General features: G+C 40.8%; 1 protein-coding gene across 3 annotated transcripts; it reads left to right on the forward strand.

The window, feature by feature from the left end:
- The first annotated feature begins 149 nt into the window (after positions 1–149).
- Positions 150–20,490, forward strand: LOC121528112 (ataxin-2-like protein). Of its 3 annotated transcripts, none has more exons than XM_041815278.1 (24): positions 150–371; positions 750–859; positions 2,399–2,438; positions 2,940–2,996; positions 3,241–3,312; positions 3,508–3,667; positions 4,068–4,189; positions 4,520–4,611; positions 8,774–9,022; positions 9,533–9,969; positions 10,055–10,141; positions 10,519–10,632; positions 10,816–10,896; positions 11,066–11,127; positions 15,370–15,713; positions 15,811–15,880; positions 15,992–16,126; positions 16,544–16,607; positions 17,040–17,221; positions 17,336–17,474; positions 17,624–17,733; positions 17,986–18,165; positions 19,512–19,683; positions 19,813–20,490. In XM_041815278.1, the coding sequence occupies exons 2-24, from the start codon at positions 807–809 to the stop codon at positions 19,860–19,862; spliced, it is 3,072 nt and encodes a 1,023-aa protein (XP_041671212.1). In that variant the 5' UTR covers positions 150–371; positions 750–806; the 3' UTR covers positions 19,863–20,490. The 3 variants fall into 3 exon arrangements, with proteins under 3 accessions (XP_041671212.1, XP_041671213.1, XP_041671211.1); XM_041815279.1 differs by having other exon boundaries at positions 150–344; XM_041815277.1 differs by having other exon boundaries at positions 150–859.
- The last annotated feature ends 95 nt before the right edge of the window (positions 20,491–20,585 follow it).

Consider the following 20,585-nt stretch of genomic DNA (forward strand, 5'->3'; position numbering starts at 1 on the left):
TACAGTAAAGACCACCCCTTGCTGTAATTGTTGAAATACATTAGAATCAATCAAATATGGGTTCAATGGATGTATCAATCCACGTTCGCGCGCTCACTAGTAGGTCGAACACGCACGCGCACGTCAACGCCCCCTCCCCCTTCCAGCCGGTTTCCAGTCAGCCGCGCGCGGATTGAGTCAAGTGAACCTACCGAGAGGTGGTGTTGACCGACCGCTGCAGGTTTTCATTGAGAAACCTGGAAAATACAACTTCTCAAGGCGACTGACAGCAACGCTACGACCTTACATTTTTAACGGAAGGGTCAGCGGTGCCGAAATTGAGGCGAAGTGACCGAGAGAAGAAAGTAAATCCCGGAGGGAAAGCGCCCGAAGTGAGCTTGAGGATCAAAGCTAATGCTAACTCTGCTAGCTATTGCTAAATAATTATACGGAAACTCGTGTCATTTTATTAGTCACCTGCTTTGGGGTCACATAGTAGATAGTAAAGGGGTATTTTTTAATTTATATTACGCATTTAATTATAAATATCGAGGTGTTCTGACTTAACATTTAGGCCACAAGCGACTGGTATTCCATTAGCAAGATTAGCTACATTAGCCGGTCTTAGTGAGGTTACACCGGCTCTGCTCTGCTTAAGACAGGTGATATTGCTAAAGATAGTTCGCTTTCAAAACCAGGCATCTGTGTGTATAAGTTAGGCTTCGCTTGGTACTGTCTAAGCCTTGTGCTTCGCAATGCTGAAACAACAGCAGCAACCCGGCTCAGGCGGGAGAAAGGCGTCTAACGGAACCTCGGGCCCCGGTGGTATGTCTTCACCAGTCAGCGGCATCAACAGCGGCAGCAGGACACCGGCTGGGAGGTGAGTTGTGGCGGTGCTTCCTGTCAGGACAGTCCGGGGATTGTCCTGTGACTCAGAGGCCTACCGGTTAAAGCGCTGTGCTCAGTGGGTGTGACTCGGGGAATAGAGCTGCAACATGGGCCAATGAAATGAGTTTATAGTAGATTGACAGTTGCAGAAGGCCAATGAGAATCCTCAAAATTAGAGAAGGACCAATACGTGAGGTGGGTTCATGTTCGGTTAAAGCAAATTAGCATACAAGCAAACAAAGTTTTTCTGGCCTGTCAGTACAGGAGAAAGGACGTTGATGTTTAGGAGAAACCGATACTTAAACACCAGCCTGACTTTGCATCCTCATGTTGTTTGATATAGAAACTTTAATATTCCCATTAGACATAATTTTGGGTCATATTTAGTCTTCATCTTAGAGATGAGCGCGTGTTTACTGGTCTGCTGTCAGATTTGTCTTTGTTTTGTAACCACGCAAATGGTTTGCGGACAAACAATCCCATGTGTTCATGAAGAAGGCGCAGCTATAATTGTGAAACTCCTTGATCCTTTTATTGAATGAAATAAGATGAGAATATTGCTATAATCCAGGTTTCCATTTTTTCATTAAAATGTTGACTGGACTTAAATGATGCAACTTTCTCCTTTGCTTTCTGTATCAAACAAAGGTCTCCTTAGAAGGCAGTAATACATGTGAAATGTGTCATTAAAAAACAAGACACATGAAATATTAAGCTTCAAAGTGCAAAATAACACACAGTACTTGAGATTCCTGTATTTTTTAAGCAAGAGTGACAAGTAAAGGCTGGTAATGACATGAAAGCTGAAATGTTCCTGAAGAAAGTATACTGTTTTAAGTGATGATTTGGGAGTCATCCCATTCGGTATGAACACTTTTATGCAACCCTGCCTGTCTTTTGGAAGTTTCAAACACATCCTTCTCCTTGCTTTTAAGTGTGCAGTTGCATCTAAAAGTATATCATATCCTGGGAAAGTTAGTATTTCCCTTAATTTAAAGCAAAAGTGAAAATTGCGTGTAGCATAGATCCTTTGTTTATTTGTAGACCCAACAAAAGTTTGAAGGCTGCTATCAAACAACCTAAGCTTGGATGACACTTCAGCAGTGCTGCAGGCTGCCAAAGACTCTTAAATGACAAATCAGAGTTATCAAAAAATTTCAACAGTGTATGTTTATTTGACGAAAGATGTTGCAGTTCTGATCTTGGAACAAAATATATGACTGAAAAAGGAGACAAATGATCATGAGATAAATGAAATTGAATAAGAAAACATTTAAATTTTTATATTATAAATCAGTAAAAAGAATAAAACAAAATGTATGGGTGGCTTTAGTATTTCTTGGACTTTTGGCACAAAGTGTTGGCACAACTACTGAGTCCTGGCCGGACAGTTTTGATCCACTGATCTAGAACATATGAAACTTTCAATTTATGAATTTAATAACTACAGAGGTGAATTGAAGCTCCTTGATCTTCTTAGTTTTTTGGATGCACCTGTAGAACATGCTTTTAACTGTGCTGTTTCTCTTAGGAATCGACCCTCTGCAAAACCATCATTCCAGTCATCATCTGTGAGTATCCTGATCAAGCAAAGTCAGACAGTATCATATTGTGAACATTATAAAGTGCTAAAGAGCAAAACTGAAGTCCCAATCCATCCCTTTTGTACATTAATAATACACTTTTTTTTAACAGAATAATGGGAAATTTGCAGTATGTGTATCTTAAGAGGTCACGGTTTAAGGACGTCATTTTATTTAAATGGTAAAAACACTATTGAAATGTCAGCCTTAAATTGCAATTGAATTGAATCTAATGACCTGAAAGAAACCTACTGTAGCCCTATTGAATGTGGGTCAAATGTGGTTTAAACTGTTTTCGAAAGAGGGCGTCTTCGGTCTCCTGTAGTACAGACCTCACATTTTCATTTAGCGTTTAATGCTGTATCACAGTGGCTTTGACCTAATGTTTCATTTCAAACCATGCTGAATACACTGCTATACAATGATCTTTATGCTATGTCCTGATAAAAATGTGCTTGATGGCTACTCAAAACCTTGTCCAATCTGCAGGGGTTCGATGGTGTGTACAACAACGCCAGAATGCTTCATTTCCTCACAGCTGTTGTGGTGAGTCATTTTGTATGATTGTCAGTCCTCTGTTGATATCTCAGTGACTTTTCTTCTAAATGAAATACTTTCATCAGCCCCTTTTACATGTCATATAATGCTTACAGAAAGTGTCCATGGAAGTGAAAGGTTACAGCCTTTTTCTTATTTGACTACATGAGGAAAAGCTCATATTCCTTTCGTTTGTAGATGGGCAGATTTATCACGTGTGGATGTTTTTTAAACATTTTCTCATCCTTCTCAGGGTTCCACCTGTGACATAAGAGTGAAGAACGGCAGTGTATTTGAAGGCATATTCAAGACGCTCAGTTCTCGGGTAAGAAACTCTTAGTGAGCACAGAGGCACATACTTTCCCCCTCCAAATTAATAAAATACTGCAAGTAATCCTCTGGTAATCTGCGTATAATAGACCTGTTTTGAGTGAATACGATGCAGTTTCTTTGGCTGTTTACTCTCTGTTCTGCAAGTTCACTGAGTCCTGGGCTGCTGTCCTGATGTTTGATTCTTTAGTGTGAGTTGGCTGTGGATGCTGTACACAAACGCAGTGAGGAAGAGGGCTCAACATCAGTTCCGCCACGGAGGGAGGACATCACAGACACGATGATCTTCAGCCCCTCAGACTTAGTGACTATGATCTGCAGAGATGTCGATCTAAACTACGCCACCAGAGGTACAAATTACACAAGATGCATGTAATCCACAGAGCTGTGGTGCATTTATAGCGGAGGTGCGTTGTTCTCTGTGGAAAAGACAAAGGACTTGTATTGAAGTTAGCATTGGATTGTGGTCTCGCTAAGAGCAGTCCTGATTTATTTCAAATGATGACAAAGTACACAGCGGTGGTGTATGTATGAGTAAGTTGTGGATGGTTTCAACTGCTTTTTGAGCTTGTGGCAAATAAGAGAAAACAATCACATCATTCAGATTTTAAACTCTAATTTTCTGTTGTATTTCTAAATGTAAAGCACATGAAATAGTGCCTCATAACTTGCCTTACAACCATCAGCAGACTGCAGAGTATTTTCCAAAGGGAACCAGAAATGTTTCATCTTCTGTTGTTTTAATTTCAGACACCTTCACAGACACAGCCATCAGCTCCAGCCGTGTTAATGGAGAACACAAGGAGAAAGTTCTGCAAAGATGGGAGGGAGGAGACAGCAACGGAGAGAGCTATGATCTAGAAAACGATGCAGTGAGTTTCTCTGTGCTTTAAATGCAAATACACCTCAAACCATGTAGTTATATTAATGGTTTTGAAATAAATTTGAACCACTGTAATGATATGCAGCCTTTGTAACTTTGTAATACTCTGCTCACAGCCTCTCATTTACCCATAGTTGATTTTTTTTATTCTTTAGTCTTTTGAAACAAATTACAAGAAGGTTTAGTAGGCAATCTGATACGTTATAAGTAATCAGTCTTTTCTATCACGTGGTAATGATTAAGCACTGTTATAAAGTTTTGATCCCTTTCCACATCAATAATCTCTTTATCACTTGGCTTTCTTTTTTCTGGTGTTTAGTCTAACGGCTGGGACGCCAATGAGATGTTCCGTTATAATGAAGTGAAATATGGAGTCACGTCAACATACGATTCCAGCCTCTCCATGTACACGTAAGTTTCCACATAGAATAATTCCCTCCATGAAGTATTTATAAATGTATCAAAAGTACAGCAAAGTTTTTCTATCCTCCTAAAAGAATTATAAGATCTGTTTGTAGATTTTAGTTAGGACAACGGTAGAAAAATAGAGTATTGTGCCTCTTAATGTTTGAAGCATACCTGATTCTGATTGGTCCATTTCAAAAGTAACAGGCAGCTAAAAGCATCTCCAAGGAAAGCACACTCTGTGAATCTTTTTAAATAATTGCTGTTCTTAATATGTCACCATGAGGTTAATTTACTCTTAACCAAACACTAATATTTCAGATGATGTCACAAGTCATAAAAAGCATTTTCTTTAGAGGACTACTTCAGTTACTTGAAACCGAAGGGTCTCTATCTCCGAGAATGTAATATCCCTTTTAAACTACAGTTCAAAGACCAAGTGATTGAAGAAAATGGTACCAAAACTGCAGGTTTATTTTTTTGCTCATCTGAGGGCGCACTCACACTAGTACCGTGCCAGGCCCCTTTCAGCCTAAAGTCCGGTATGTTTGGCCAGTGTGAGTGCAATCGTTCTGTGCTTTGGCGCAGCACGCTTTGCGACCCTGGCATGGAAGGACGAGGTGGGCCTAGGCACGGCACGGATGCAAATGAAGGAGCACAAGCGCAGGAATGTGACGTAACGTGAAGTAACAAAAGGACCCCCTTCAGAGCGCAGAGAGCACACCAGGCAGCAGCTGCATGCATGCTGAGCCCAGGTCAGGTGAAATAACCCCGATGTCAGATCAGATATAGTGTAAATGTGTTGTTATTTTACAGTCTAAAAACAACACTTATGTATACTGAGTCATTAACATGTTTAAGTTCATCAACGGTGGTTGCTTTGTGTGGTGACGTAGGCGCGTGACGTATCCATGCTCAGGCCTAGATGCGTTGAGCAGTGTGAGTGCGGGCCAAAGGGGGGACGGGGAGGGGGTCAAATGGGCTTCAGCGCGGTTAGAATAGGGCACGGCACGGATGGCCTAGTGTGAGTGCGCCCTAAAGCGGGGTACACACATAAAAATAATCGGGCTGTTTTTGTCCCGATTTTCCTCCTTCCCAAGGATGGCAAACACCCGATTATCTTATGTCTTATAAGATTATCCTGTGGTCTGAGGTGTGTTAAGAGTGAATTTGTCCCGATAATCGGCTCCAAAAACAGTCGGGGCCGACGATCGTAAATATTAAACTTGTTCAGTATTTACGACCAAAAATCTTCATCAGTGTGGGGAAAGCCAACCACTCCCGAGTCATGACGCCGTGAATTGTGACGTTGCACGTTGCGTGTTGTGTTCTCTGGTTGTTGCTATGTTTCTTCTTCGTTTTTGTTAGATCACATGTGATCACGCGAGATTTCTGGCTTGGAGGACGAGATTCTAGATTGGTGGTGAGACAGAATCATGATGTGTGTGGTGTGCTGTGTTCAGATTATCGGAGCACACCATACACAGTACGATCAAAACTGTTCAATGCCTGATTTTTTATCTTCATGTGTGGGGTCTCTAACAGATCAAAAATGTCTTAAGATTTAAAAAATCCTTAAGTGTGTACCCCGCTTAAGTCAACTAGTTCCACATCTTAATTGAAACTCACCTCATGCCAATCAATCCAATTTTCTCCTGCTTCTATTTGTTTGTATCCATGATACTACAACCCAGCTACTTTTTTTTTTTTTTGTACATTTATCTCAGCGTATTAATTTATCATGCATTGAGCTGAACAGGAGTCTGCTTTGTGAGTTAGAGACCCTGTTTACAACTTGCAGGAACATCTTTGCTGCTGTGTATTCGCAGACCAACCATGAGTGGATATCTGATGGCTCAGGTTGCCTTTGTGTGATTGACTCAGTGCTGTAGACACTCGTCTACTGGCAAACATTCAAGACTGTCCCCTCAACTGACATAATTTTTGGTAGTCCTCCAGTAAGGTGTAAGCCTTGCTTATTTACAGTCATCCAGCCTGACTGATCACTTGATATTTTTCTGTCTAACCAGTAGAGGTGCTGTAAAAAATCGACTCACTTTAGAATCTGTACACTAATTTCTACAATTTTGAATCAATTAAAAATGTCCAAGAATCAAACTGCCTGCACTGTAAGTGGATTTTTGAGTTACTCAGTCTCCAGGATTGACAAAAGAAAAGTTTTAAGACTCTTTCAAGATTCTACAATCCCAGGTACAAGGCAGTCTGTGTGCTAAACAAGTGTATCTTTTTTAGGAACAGTTCATGTTTGCTCACATCATACAGACATGCTCACTCGGAGTAAAAATAATCAGAACATCTTCAATTTTTTTCACATCAATGACCAGTGTTACGGTTTATTGAGTGGCCATGTTAACGGGTAACGCACACGTCCAGCAGTGTTATGTTTGGCAGCTATTTTTAATTTTAGTCTTATTTTTAGTCTTTAAATGAAATGCATTTTAGTTTTAGTCACATTTTAGTTATTTCTATCCTTTTTAGTTTTAGTCTAGAGTTTGTCGACGAAAACTCAAAACATTTTAGTCTAGTTTTAGTCCATAAAAAGTCCTCACATTTTAGTCTTTAATTTTAGTTCATGCATTTATTTTCTTGCCTAAATCTGTTACCAAATCATGGTAGTGTGTTCTATGCACCCTGCTGATCCTGGGGTCCCTGCTTTCTACGGCAGCTACATTGTTTTTTGACAGATTTACCCACAGTGGAGAAATATAACAGATTTTGAATGTTTGACAAAAACTACATTACATTTTAGTCAAGTTTTAGTCCTCTTTACAAAAACTACACTTAGTTTTAGTCATCACAGATCTGTTTCTGTTAGTCTCAGTCTAGTTTTTGTCAAAGAAAAAAGGCTGTCAACGAACATTTTTAGTCGTAGTTTTAGTTGACGAAATTAACACTGATGTCCGGTGCTTCTGATAACAGATATTGAAAACTTTAAAGAGCCCCTTTGTTTAGTTTTTCATTAAATTCATATCTTAAAAACATGTATTAGGCACAACAGAAAATGTTCAGTGTTTAAACAATGGTGCAACCATGACAAACAACGCTACGTTCAGCTGAAAGAAACCAGTAAACATGGTCACTACTTAAACCAAAACACCTGCTCTCCCAGAGCATCTGTAACAGTGAATACTTTAGATTTATGGTCATGTTTTCTAATAAGTTTCTGATGAATATGTTTACAGCCTAAGCTCACATATTTTATTCATGTTGAAATATTTTGCAACTTAAGTGTAAATTGCTGTATTCTTTATTATTGTTATTAGCTGCTAAATGCTACAAATATGTTAAAAAGCATTATCTTGAGCACATTTTATGAACTTTTTATTGTCAAATGATGATTTACAGGCACTTGGTGCACAGCAGACAGGAGCAGATACTGAAATAATCACCTCTCTATGAGACATAGGGAATGTGTTGTGAATTGGGAATAGGTTTGAATCGTCAATCCATTCTGAATGAAATCTGACCCCCAGGATCAGAGTAGTATCCAATCGTGAGATACTTAAAGATTCTGTACTTACCAGTACCCTATAATGTTTATTTACTGAATATAGTATGTGATAGTTTCTCATACATGTTCACGACAAAATGAGGGAAATCAGCTGTTAAAGAGGCACTGTCAAATTCTTAGTTTGTAGCTAATTATCCCAGCATACCAGGAACAATAACACAGCTGGTGATAGTAATAAATCAAGGCAAATTAGCAATGAACTAAGAAGGTAGGAAAAAAGAATGTTAAATACTCAAGGTTAATAAACCTTGGGGGATACTGCTTAGATTGGCATGACATCTCAGTTCAAGGCAAGTGACCAGCAAGGCTGGACGGACATGGAGATCATGTTTCAGCTGTTTTTTGGATAAGAGATCAGCAAGCGAGTTCCAGTCACAGGTCATCACCAGAAACAATTATTGCAAGATGTGTGTATCAGGGGCACTCCCTGGATTATTCAGGATAAACTCAGCCTGCTGTAGTTCTGAAGAATCGTTCTCAGAACATCATGATGTTTTGTTCTATATCAGTACCTTTGGCAGCAGATACAACTGTAATTCTAACAATATAATGGATTTGTTCAAATGAAGGCTGAAGCTCACTTTGGACTTATTACAAGGATTTACAACCTTATTTTACCCTCCTTCTCTTGTCTAGTGTTCCTCTGGAGAGAGGTAACTCTGATGTCTATCGTCAGAGGGAGGCACGTGCCGCTCGCCTGGCCAGTGAGATCGAGTCTAGCCCCCAGTATCGTCATCGTGTTTCTCTGGAAAATGACGAGTGCAAAACAGAGGAGGACAAGTACAGCGCTGTGGCCAGAGACTCAGGCGATCGTGAAAGGGGCCGAGAGAGCCCCCGGGACAGAGAGCGGGAAAGGGGCAGAGACAGCCCTGGAGCTGGAAACAGGTGAGAAGAGACACAAGTTTGTCAGGGTGTTTATAAATCACATTTTAAGTTTATAATGGATGTTACACATAGCATTATTAATGGATTTGTTCCAATGAAATATCTCATTTAGTCATGACAGTATGTCAGCATGTACAAGCCCTCAAAGCCACTAAAAACCTACACAATTATCTTTCCTGAATGACGTTGCATTGGAATAACTGAGCAAAATTGTTTAACAAATACCAAACAAGGTTTTAAATTTCAAGATTAGTCCAAAAATTGTTAATCACCTCAAACTATCTTTGGTACATATTTTCAAGCCATTGAATTAATCACAACTAGAGTTGAATTGATATTGAGATGTTGAATCATACTTCACAGGAGGAGAAATTATAGAACAAAAACTGAAATAATGTAGTCTTGCAATAACTTGAAGTAGTGGAGTGCCATCCTTTGGAGAAGATTGTAAGATATGTTAAAATACTCCAGAAATCACTTTTCTGAGATGTTTGATTGGCCCTTTTTCAGGGAGGGGAAGTACATTCCATTACCTCAACGTCAGAGAGAGATGAACCGCGAGCGAGCTGAGAGAGGTTCTGGTGGCCCTCCAACCCACAACCGTCTGAGCGGAGGTTATCGCTCCAACCCTCCATCTTCCTCTTCTCCTAGACCCCCACTTCCCTCTGCTACTGGTCCACAGCCTGGCGCCTCTCCCTCAGAGAGGAGCAGCCCTTTGTCCGGCCGTGGAGGAGCATTCGCTCCACACCAGCCCCAGGGGAGTCCCAGCCCAGGTCCAGGTTCTGGACCCTCAAGCCCATACACACCTGCCTCACCAGGAGGACTAACAACACCCGCTTCTGCTGCCCCATCCTCAGCCAGCCCCCCTGCCACACATGGGCATACGGTTCCTCATTCCCAGTCACTTCCACACTCGCTGTCTGATGCTGGCCGGCCAGTGAACGGAGGTAAACAGAGAGAAAACTTCTATTAAAGTTGGTTTAATACCCTCAGGTGTTATACAGTCAGATGTTCAAGTTTTGTTTCTTTCAGTTTCTGCCAGAACGTCTCCTAAAGCCCAAAGACCTCCACAGTCCAGCAGAACAGTCCGCACTTCAAACTCACATTCTCAGTCAACAGGTAAGTTCAGACACCTGTGAATCTCAAAAATTACCATCTTTACTTAAGCTTATGGTGTTATCCAATGAAAATCTCTTTAAACAGACAATTGTACCCCTTACTGTGACTCCTTTCTATAAATACAGAAAAAAATGCTTTTTTTACTGCTTTCTTTAACATTCACCTGACACCTACCCAGCTGTAGTGGTTACAAGCATAAAAAACGACTGCATTCACGTTTTTAATTTTGTCCACTGGTCTTAAATACTTTTGTTGGTCATAAAGACTCTTAATATTCATTTCAGTCTGTTTGACACCCTGATAAAAACTCAACTGGAGCTTAAATGATTGATTTTGTCTCAAATTTCACCTTTATTTCCTCTGTCCTGTGCTTGCAGCTGCTCGCTCTCCTAAATCAGGTTCTTCCCAGGACACGCCTTATTTGGACACATCGTCCGTCTCCCTGCCTGCCCAGAAAACGTCTGGACCCGCCCCTCTTTTCCCTGTCGATGGTACTGTCACACTTCTCACCTTCTGTTTAAGTTTTCATCATAAAAAGTGCCAAATCAAAGTCAAAACTATTCATTTCTGTTATGAAGGGAACTTCAATGCTTGCTGCTAATCGCTCTGAAGTGAAGAATGAAGGTGAAGACAATTGAAGCGCTAAAACCATTTACTTCCTTTTGTTTTCACAGTGAATGAAATCCTTGGTGCAGCTGCAAAAGAGCGCTCAGCTGAGAGCCCCAGCAGCACAGAGGAAGGAAAGGGTAGTAAAGGTGTGTAAATCAAATTAAATGTAAAAATAAGTCTTTTAATTTGAAGGCTAAAATCTGAGAAAACTTGTCGAGTTGCACGCCCTGATCATTTTGACAGCAAGTTAAACCAGGCACTAAATCTGCAGGTTTCACATTCTCATTAACCTCTGTTTCCTCTCTCCTTCGTCAGCTCCCTCTGTTCAGCAAAGGTCGCAGCTTGAGGAGCTGCGGAAATTTGGCAAGGAATTCAGGGTAAGAGTTCAGTTTGCTTTCTTTGAAGCATGAAATGAGGAAATCTGTGAACGATCAAGAGAGAGTGACCAGAGACGTCACTGATGTTAGGCAACTTCTTTAAGCATTAGAAACCTTGCACATGCGCGATTGTTCTTGACATCAAACTGTTTAAACTGATCTGAACCAGCCAGAGTCTTCGTCTACATTCTTATAACTTTGGAGGTTGATTAATGAGTTCAGTTCTTTATGTTATGTTCAGTAACATTACATAAAAGATATGCAACAAGGACCTTAAAATCCAAAGTATTGGTGAGAGCAGCATGTAAGACATTATTTTGCTGTCTCCTTGTGGGGACAAATGTTGAAGGGTCTTCATGTCTTTTGAGTTCCTCAAAATCCACTACATGCATTTCTCTGCAGCATTGTAGCTCCTCTAGTACCATCTGTTTTTGTCATGTGGAGTTTGCATTCCTGCTAGCTTGTGGTACTGTATGGTTGTTAAGTTCTTAGCCTTCAGTGATAGTTGTGAAGTACAGACCCACAGACTGTGAGTCACACTGAACACCTCTGCTCGTCACTCGCTATCTTCAATTGAGGAATTCAGTTAAAAAAAGGAGCCTCCACAGGATTTATTTACTTCAGAGCCAGAGTTTTATTTAAATGCAAGATTATGAACTAATGATTTGAAAAGATGTCAAAAATGGTGCTGTTGGCCTAGTTGTCATCACTTGTATGTAAGGATATTTTGAGCAGTGACAATAATGTCAGGTCTGTATTGACAGTGTGTTTCTCAGCTTTTCGGTCTAGTTTTGCCAGGTAACCAGAACAGTTGGCAGCAAGAAAGATGCACTCTTGAGTTTGATCTTGGACTTGTAGTGTTTTTCACAATTAAGTTGACACCATATGTTGAAACCTATGAAAACAAAGAAGATGGATGGTCCAGGACACCTTTGAGAGAAAGAACGGGAAATTTCCATCAAGAAAAACCTAAGAAAAGGTGAAAAGGTGATTTGTGGGCGCCGCCATCTTGAGCGGCCACCATTACTGCAGGCAAACTGCAATGTCCACTACTACATGCTGGCTGCGACAGCGGTAGATATGTCTGGAATAAAAATGTTACAGAACCACATGTGAACTGTAATCAGAGGGCCATGACTTCAGTTATAGTTTACAAATTAAATATATTTTACCCATGTCTGATATCTATTTCAGAAATACAGTAAAAAGGTGAATTTAGGTCCAGCGTTCACGCTAGACTCCAGCTGACTGACCTCCAGAATTCCACTCGTATACAACAAACAGACATAACCAGCATTAAAAGCAATAACAAACACAAACACTATGATCCAGTATCATGTTAAGGCTGGAGCCACATATTTCTGTATAAAACCCGACCTGAGTCCAAAACAGTAAAAACCGAACCGAACCGTAACCCAAGCTGTCCACCATGTCATTACAGCCTGTCTAACACAGATTACGCATGACCGGAACTTGAACATTACTGAGAAAAGTCATTATTTCATTTATTTGCATGGAAGTCAAATAGAAAACATCATAAAGTGTGACCAGCTGTTCCTTGCATATGCCCTTTGTTACATTTGACACATTAAACACGTAGCTTCATGTTAGCTCCCATTCAGCCTTTAGCTCATTAGCCACCATTAACAGCTTACAACAGCCAAATATCCTCCACAGAAAACACCAGCAAATCGTTATACCGAACTGCTAACCAGCAGCAGAATAATGTCAGACACTGTGCTAAAACTCTGCACTTTATATGAACTTTGTTGCTTACCTAATTGATGATTTTGATCCTCATAAGCTGATAAATTCAATGCAACCGCTGTCAGCTTACAACTCTAAAAGCCAGCTATCCTGGTTCTTGGAATAGTTGAAGGAAAAAACGTCCCCTGTTGTTAGTTTAGTGCTGTCCTTGTCTTGTTTATCCCTCAAGCTGAAGTTAGTCTTCACTGCTGTTAGCCTGGATAGCCCTGATCATGCTAACCAGCCTTGTGTAAATGAGTCTGTGTTGTCCTCCACAGCCAGAAAGATCTTTTCCTTCCTTTCGTGACTCGAATCCATTTTAAATACAGTCCCATATTTTTGGGAATTGGCCACAGGTATATTTACAGCTGCTACTTCTTCATGTTTGTGTCGCTAAGCTATCTTCAATCCTCCATGTTTCTGCTTCATTATTCGCCGCATCCTTGACTGATTCAAAATCCTCCCATACTGCTGATTATAGAGTTTGTTCAACTCCCCACTAGTTGGTGTAGATCTTCTGAATATTTCATTAGCCATGTGCTACTTACATAGATCAATAAACCTGAGCACTGAGCAGGAAGGAGCATGCTCTCACAAAAAATGTAGGTCATAGAAAGATGACTAGTGTATATTAGAACTATTCAACCCTTAACCAATGCTTCTTTAGGAAATAAAATGTTAAATGTGTAATTATTTTCCATTTATTTAGCAAATGGCATATTGGACATAGTGGCCGTTCATATCTTTATCTGCTTGGCAGTTATGTGTCATAATGTCTGACAAAACAATGTCAGCGAACATAAACCCAGCACCAGTTAAAAAAAGATTAAAGACTGTTTAATGGCATTCTATTCAAATAAGTTCCCGTAATTATATAAAACTATGTAAGTATGTACTGGCAAAAACATAGTTTTTAAAAGTTGCTCATTACGTACATATCTTAAGTTTGTGACGATTTTTAATTCAGCTGTGAAATCCGCACTTGTACCACATCCTCTAACTTGTTGAGTAAACTAAAGTTAAATTGAAAGTCAGCAAAAGAAGAAATGTCACTTGACAAGTCAACTTTGATTAGAACGCATGGCTTAACTGGCGAGAATCCACCACAGTAATGGCAGCTAGTCAATTTCTGGTGTTTTTCCGGATTCGTCTATATACAAATAAATACTGTAGGATAATAGAATTTTATAAAATAGTTCAAGAAAAGACATCCCAGTAGGAAGAAATACCACTGTCGTCACCTGAGGATTGAATTCTTATCAGAGTGTAAAGACTTAAAAGTTTGCTGTGTACGATGAATACAAATATTATTTTTGTTTTCAAAACAGGCTTTTTGAACCATTGATAATTTTTTGTACCCTCGTCACTTTGTGTAGCGTGTACTTGCCTTTGATCATATGATCTTCATGATCACGTTGCAATGACTAAACTCAATTAGCCTACAGAATAACCTCAGATAATTGTGTTTTAATTAATTTATAATGATAACTACTAACAGAACCACTTCATCCAGCCCTTGCCATGTCATATATCAGACCACATGCAGCATTTATTTACCAAGGTGAAGGGAAAGAAGTTTGCAGGTCAGGATTTAATGACCAGGAGATATTGTCTTTTCTCTCCTCTGCTTTTTCCTTCTGTTTGTAAGAGACTAACACTAACATGAACACTTTACTGAGATGATAAAAGGAGGTGATACCATATAGCCTATTGGCTGGCTGGGGAATTAAACAGGCAGCGGGGTTTGATGCTGTGAGGGAGGGCAGCGTAGAGACGCTCAGCAGCGCCACTTCAATACTAACAGCCTGAATCTTTATGTTAAGTTGAAGATGTGTTGGTTCCAAGTTATTTTGAGCTTAACTGCTGTAAAATAATCGTGTAATGACTCAATCAGCTGCCATTAAAAAACATCTAATCAAAGTTTTGCTTGGATAGAAGAGCAAAGTTTAGACAGATTTTTTAAATTAACTACAGTTGATCGCAGCTTAAAATTGCAGCAAATTCTCTTGATAGAATACAAACATTTAATAAAGCTTTATTAAGTGGAAAAGTCAACATATTGTTTGTCTTCCTCTTTGAAGTTATCAAAATTAGTAGTCCCTAAGCACTTTTGATACTAACATGTTTTTGAAAAGATGCAATCTCTGGAATTTTAATGTCCAGTTGTATCAAAAGTACTGAGGCTTATTCATATTTTAACCAAAGGCTGCTGGTAGATGAAGAGAGAGAGGGACCTGTCTAAATTTCACAAATATTGCCATATTCATGCAATTGGACAATATGCACAAATGTCCATGCAACTATTTGAATTTTTAGAAAGAAATTGCCCAATAATGGGTTTCAAGGAGTTATTTTTGTTGCTGTGGTATCAGGTATAGACTTACTTTTCCATGTATCATGTCTAAATTTTAAAAACTTTTAATGTGCCAGTCCTATTGCCTTTATTTTTTCTCTTCCTCTCTCACATCAATCACAATCTCTCCTTTTATTTTCCAGCTCCAGGCAAGTGGAGGCAGCTCCAGCTCCCCCAGCTCCCCGGCAGCAGCCACACCTCCCGCTATCAGCGAGGTCGCCCAAACAGCTGCCACCAAATCCTCGCCATCAGACCCTCACCCTGCTTCAGAGCCCAAAGCTCAGCCTGCAGCTCCCAGTCCTTCTCAGCCCCAACAGCAGCCGTCACCTCCGCCTGCTGACGACCCCGCCAAGGACACAGCAGCGACACCTGCCACCACATCAACCGCTTCAGACCGGCATTCACCAGCCACCCCGCAGCCAGCGAGGACCCCAGGGAGTGACGAGGTCAGACCTGAGACAGCAGAGAGGACGGAGGGAGTTGCAGAGTGAGTCTCAGAAGGATTAAAAACTCTTTACTGTGTTTAAGCTGATTTCTGCTTTTGTAACAGCAATTTTTAAAACGTGTTTCAAAATTTCTTGTAGGCAAGTGAAGAAATCAACGTTAAATCCAAATGCAAAAGAGTTCAACCCCATCAAAACTCAGATGCCAATGGTGAGCTTCTATATTCAGTTTTGTCATACATCAGTGTATGTCTGTTACTAAGCTGTGTTTCTAAATTCATGTATCTACATATTACCGACTTATGTCTGTGTTGTAACTTAGACGAAGCCCAACACTGCACCCACTCCACCTCGACCCACCCCTCCAAGCCCGGTGGTCCTTCAGCACCCAGGTGGACAAGGACCCCTCTACAATACCCCGTATCTCTCCTACGTATCACAGATCCACCCTGTGCAGGTAAAAAGACAAACTTTAAACAGGAGACTGTCCTTCATATCTATGGCATAGTACAACACTTTTGTGTAAAACTCTGATCTATTCATTTATTTTTGCCTACTATTAAAGCTCCTGTGAACAGGTTTCATGGTGTATTATTTTTAGCCACTCCTGTGGGCAACATGGCACCTTTTATCTTTGTCATGTAAAATTTTAAGTGGTGTTTATTTTCAGTAATTGTCAGGATTCCCATGCGTCCTAGATAACCTTTCTTTTTCTTATAAAAAATGCACTAAAAAAGCAGAGTTGACAACAGATGAGAATCTGTGATCATTTTTTTAAATTTTTGTGTTTGAGAAACAAAATAGAAATAAATAATGACAGTGCAGCTGAAAGTTTTTTTCTGCCAACCTCTTTTCTTGATCTTTTGTCTTTCAGCCTCCACCAATGTACCAGTACACCATGTCCACAGTCAGTCAGGGAAAATACCCCAGAACAAAAGGTAAACACTGGATTTTTCCCTTATTTGTATATTCAGTATTTTTTCCTAATGATATGTATTTGACAAATAGCTCCTAAAACAAAGATGATCTCACTGAAGTCTTGGTTTTGCTTTAAATTATGTTTTATTTTGTTTTTCCATTTAAGTTGTTTTTTTTAATTGTGCAAAAGAAAGAAGATTAAAATAAGACAAAGGAATACATGTACATATGAAATGCACAGGTGGGACAAAAGAAACCCTAAGGGCTTTTAAGAGAGCCTAATCTAACATTGCACATTTGCAAGATCCTGTCACAAAAATACCAGCAGATTCATATACTTATATAAAGTCTAAAAGCAGGAAAATTATACAGTTTATAGGAAAACAATTTATTTATTTTTTCTGGCATTGTGCATGTTAGTGCAGTGTTTGATGATTCTTCTCCCTCGCCAGGCTCGGTTGTGGCTCCACGCTCTGACCATGGTACGTCAGCTCCCCCCATGTTACAGGCTGCAGCGTCGGCAGCTGGGGCCCCTCTAGTAGCTTCCCCCTACACGCAGTCCTACCTCCAGTACAACCCACAGCAGTACGGCCAGCAGCAGGTCATTCAGACAATGGCACCATACCCCGGACAGGTAAGACAATCTCACCTTTTCTAAACTACAGGTTCAGAGAGCTTTTTACACAACAGAAGTTAATAACACACCAACATGACGCCTAATAAGAGTATTTTTTACCTCCCTCTCCAGATGTATTCGATGCTGCAGGGTGGAGCCAGGATGATAGGTCAAGGTGGAGGTCCCCACCCACAAGCCCTGGGTCCTCCAGGTGGCCCCCAGTTCTCTGCACAGGGAGATGGACCTCAGGGACCACAGCAAGGCATCTATGGTGAGTTAGTTCTGCAGATTTGAAACACCAAAATTTCTATATGCAAATTAAAATACCATCATTAGTTCACTTGTTAATTAATGGTATGTTTGACTGTTAAACACTGACTTGAAGCATTATATTGACCCTGGCTGTCTCTGTCTGTGAAGCGCCACAGTCCTTCTCCCACCACTCGGGTGCAGTGCACCAGCCCCAGCCCTCTAGTACCCCCACGGGCAACCAGCCCCCTCCCCAGCATGCTGCACCTAGCCCTGGACAGGTGAGATACTAATACACTTCCTGTGTCTTCACTTGCATACTCCAGTCTTCAGGGTTGTCATCCTTTGCAAACAAATATACAAAATATTACATGATGTGTGATTTAGAGCTGTAAATGTGGGTATTGTGGGAGTTTGCCTAGTATAATGCTGAGATTTACAAATAGCTTTTCAACTGTCTTACAGAGCCATTGTAGTGATAAACTTGAAAGTGAAGACTTTTCATGAATTGCCTCTTAAATTTCTCCTCTCAGAATGCCCAGTCGGGCCCACAGCCCCAGTCCTTGTACCACTCAGGCCCCCTGTCAGCACCCACCCCACCCAACATGCCGCCAGGCCACACGTCTCCACAGGGCTCTTATCCCATCCAGGGTTACAGCATCCACAGCCACCAGGGCATCCCACCGACGTATCCTCTAGGACAGATTGCACAGGTAGGGATCCATGGTGCTACTACTTTGTATTCTGCTTCATGACCACAGTTCCTTCTTTTGCACAATTACAGTGTCCAGTAGAAATTAGGTTATTCCAATCTAGTTTTCCATTAAAAAAATATGTTGCATTATACATGGCTCTCCAGGAGCATTCTATTAAATGTTAAGGAGTCTGTAGGAACAGCCACTTTGGCAACACATGGCATTTTAGCCCACACTTCTGCTTCACTCTTGTAGCTGTTGTTTGAGGTGACTCGGGCTTGTCAGTTACCAGTAGCTCTAGCCTTCTTCCTCCACAAAACTTAATTGGAGCATGTCTCCAGTCACCATTTTTGTTAAAAGCAGGCAAATTTTCTCTGCTCTGGTAACATCACAATTCCATCAGCTAACAGGGTTAGAAAATGTGATGCAAGCTGCCTATTGTCTGTTTCTGCTGGTTGCTTCTTGTGTTTTAAGTGCACATGGTTAAGTACTGAGATAGCATTTCTAACTCTAGCATTGCTGGCATGGTGCATGAAATATGAAACTGTAGTCTGGCTAGTGGTGAAATATTACTTGAATAATGTCATCAGTGAGTTCTTGAGGAATTGTTCCCATCCCTGTTTCAGTACTGAGAAGCTGCAGCTGACCGTAGGTCTTAAGCAGACTAAGTCCTTCATTTCAGTCACTACCACTTTGTCAAGAAACACACAAATGCTCTATAAATTTTCTCTTTATTAGCAGTTATTAATTTTGCTCTCATTAATGTTATTTATATCTGGTGTTGTGGCTGTTCTGGAATCCCCCTGCCCATTCACAGGCCTATGTGGAAAGTATCAAGCAGGAACAGCACATGTTCATGCTCTTCCTGTGCCTACAAGGAAAGCCTGAGACAAGGAGAGAGCAGTAATAAACCCAGAGTAGAGCAGGCATCAGTGACAACAGAATGACATTGATTAAGTCAGATATTGCATAAAAGAGGAGCTGGGATGGAGGAGGGTTGTAAACAGCAGCTTGCAAAGGAAGCAGCAAACCATAACCAGGCTAAAGCAGTTTAAATCTGGCAGCATGAGTGCAATTAGCTAATACCATGCTTAGAGCAAATCAGCTGGCCATCAGCCGATTGGGGCTTACGTGAGATCTGAAATATGTGGCAGCACTGAACTCCATGGCCTGCCTGAACTAACACTATATGCTCAATAAAATCTGAAGACTTTGGTTAAAGCGTTTCAATTTTGTAGGTTGAGGTCGAGTCAAATTGAGAAGTTTCACACAACCCTCCAAGTGTGTTTGTTTTTGGAGGTTTTTTTTGTGTGTTTTTTTGAGTTTAACCTTGATCTAAACTTTATTAATTCCCTTTTCCTCAGGCCCATGTACAAGGAGCCATGTCAGGTCCCCACCACTCTGGGAGTCACGGTCAGCCCCAGTTAGTTATGTTACAGCCGCCTCCTCAGCAGGGTCCTGGCTCTGTGCCCCAACACCCTCAGCACGGACCTCAGCAAGGAGCACACCAACACTTTTACATAGGGCATCCACAAGGTAGGAAGCATGTGGCCACATGAAAGGCCTGCATTGTTCAGTCACATAAAAGTGAGTTTCATTCTCTCTGAAGTTTGTATGCGTGGTTTGTTTTTACAGTTTCTGTTCTTTTGTCTTTCCCTCCCACAGCAATGCAGGTACAGACGCACCCTGCTCAGTTTCACCCGCCTGGAAACTAAACCCCACCTGCCCTTTTTTCCTCCTTACATCCTAAACTGTTTCCAGGAATGAGCCCCAACATCCCTGCTGGAGTTGAGGCCCAGACTGAAAAAGAAATAAAAAAACACAAACTGACCCTTTCGTAACCAGGAGAGAAGAGGACAAAAGTCTCACAGCACCTTATCCTCCTGCTCTTCATTCACTGTCGGCCCTGGAGGAGGAGGGAGGACCTTTTTAATGCTAATAATGAAGACGGCAGAGGACAGCGGCAGAGTCCGACCACTGCGGCTGCCATCTTGCTCCTCTCTCCACTTCATTCCCGTTTCAGAGACATGAGGCACCCTGCTGGGCGGACCAGTCAGAGGGGAAAAATAAAAAACAGCAGAGGACACTTAAACTTCAGTGGCTTTTGCCTTGTGTGGTTTGGAAAGTACCATGACACAAGTGGGAAACGCAGACTGTAAGCAGGGATTGAAGAGGAGGGGATTTTTAGCAAGCAATTTTTTAACTCAGTACAGTAGTTAAAACCACCCCTTTGCCCTTCTTCTCTCCTGTAGGAAAATATCATTAATAAAAAAAATGGACAAGACAAAAAAAAATATTAAAACGACAATGACCAAAAAATAAAGTTTTCAACTCAACTACAAAGCTTTGTTTGTTATATTTATTGCTTGAATGATTATGCTTCACATTTCTGCTGTGCAATGCTTGAGGAAACAACTATGAGACACAAAAATGTATTT

The sequence above is a fragment of the Cheilinus undulatus genome, linkage group 20 (genome assembly GCF_018320785.1).
Source record: "Cheilinus undulatus linkage group 20, ASM1832078v1, whole genome shotgun sequence".
NCBI classification, from domain to species: domain Eukaryota; kingdom Metazoa; phylum Chordata; class Actinopteri; order Labriformes; family Labridae; genus Cheilinus; species Cheilinus undulatus.

Coding starts and splice junctions, on each gene's coding strand:
- LOC121528112 (XM_041815277.1), top strand. CDS start 735: ATGCTGAAACAACAGCAGCAACCCGGCTCAGGCGGGAGAAAGGCGTCT. Junction 4,190..4,519: donor ATGATCTAGAAAACGATGCA/GTGAGTTTCTCT, acceptor TCTGGTGTTTAG/TCTAACGGCTGGGACGCCAA. Junction 15,881..15,991: donor TCAAAACTCAGATGCCAATG/GTGAGCTTCTAT, acceptor GTTGTAACTTAG/ACGAAGCCCAACACTGCACC.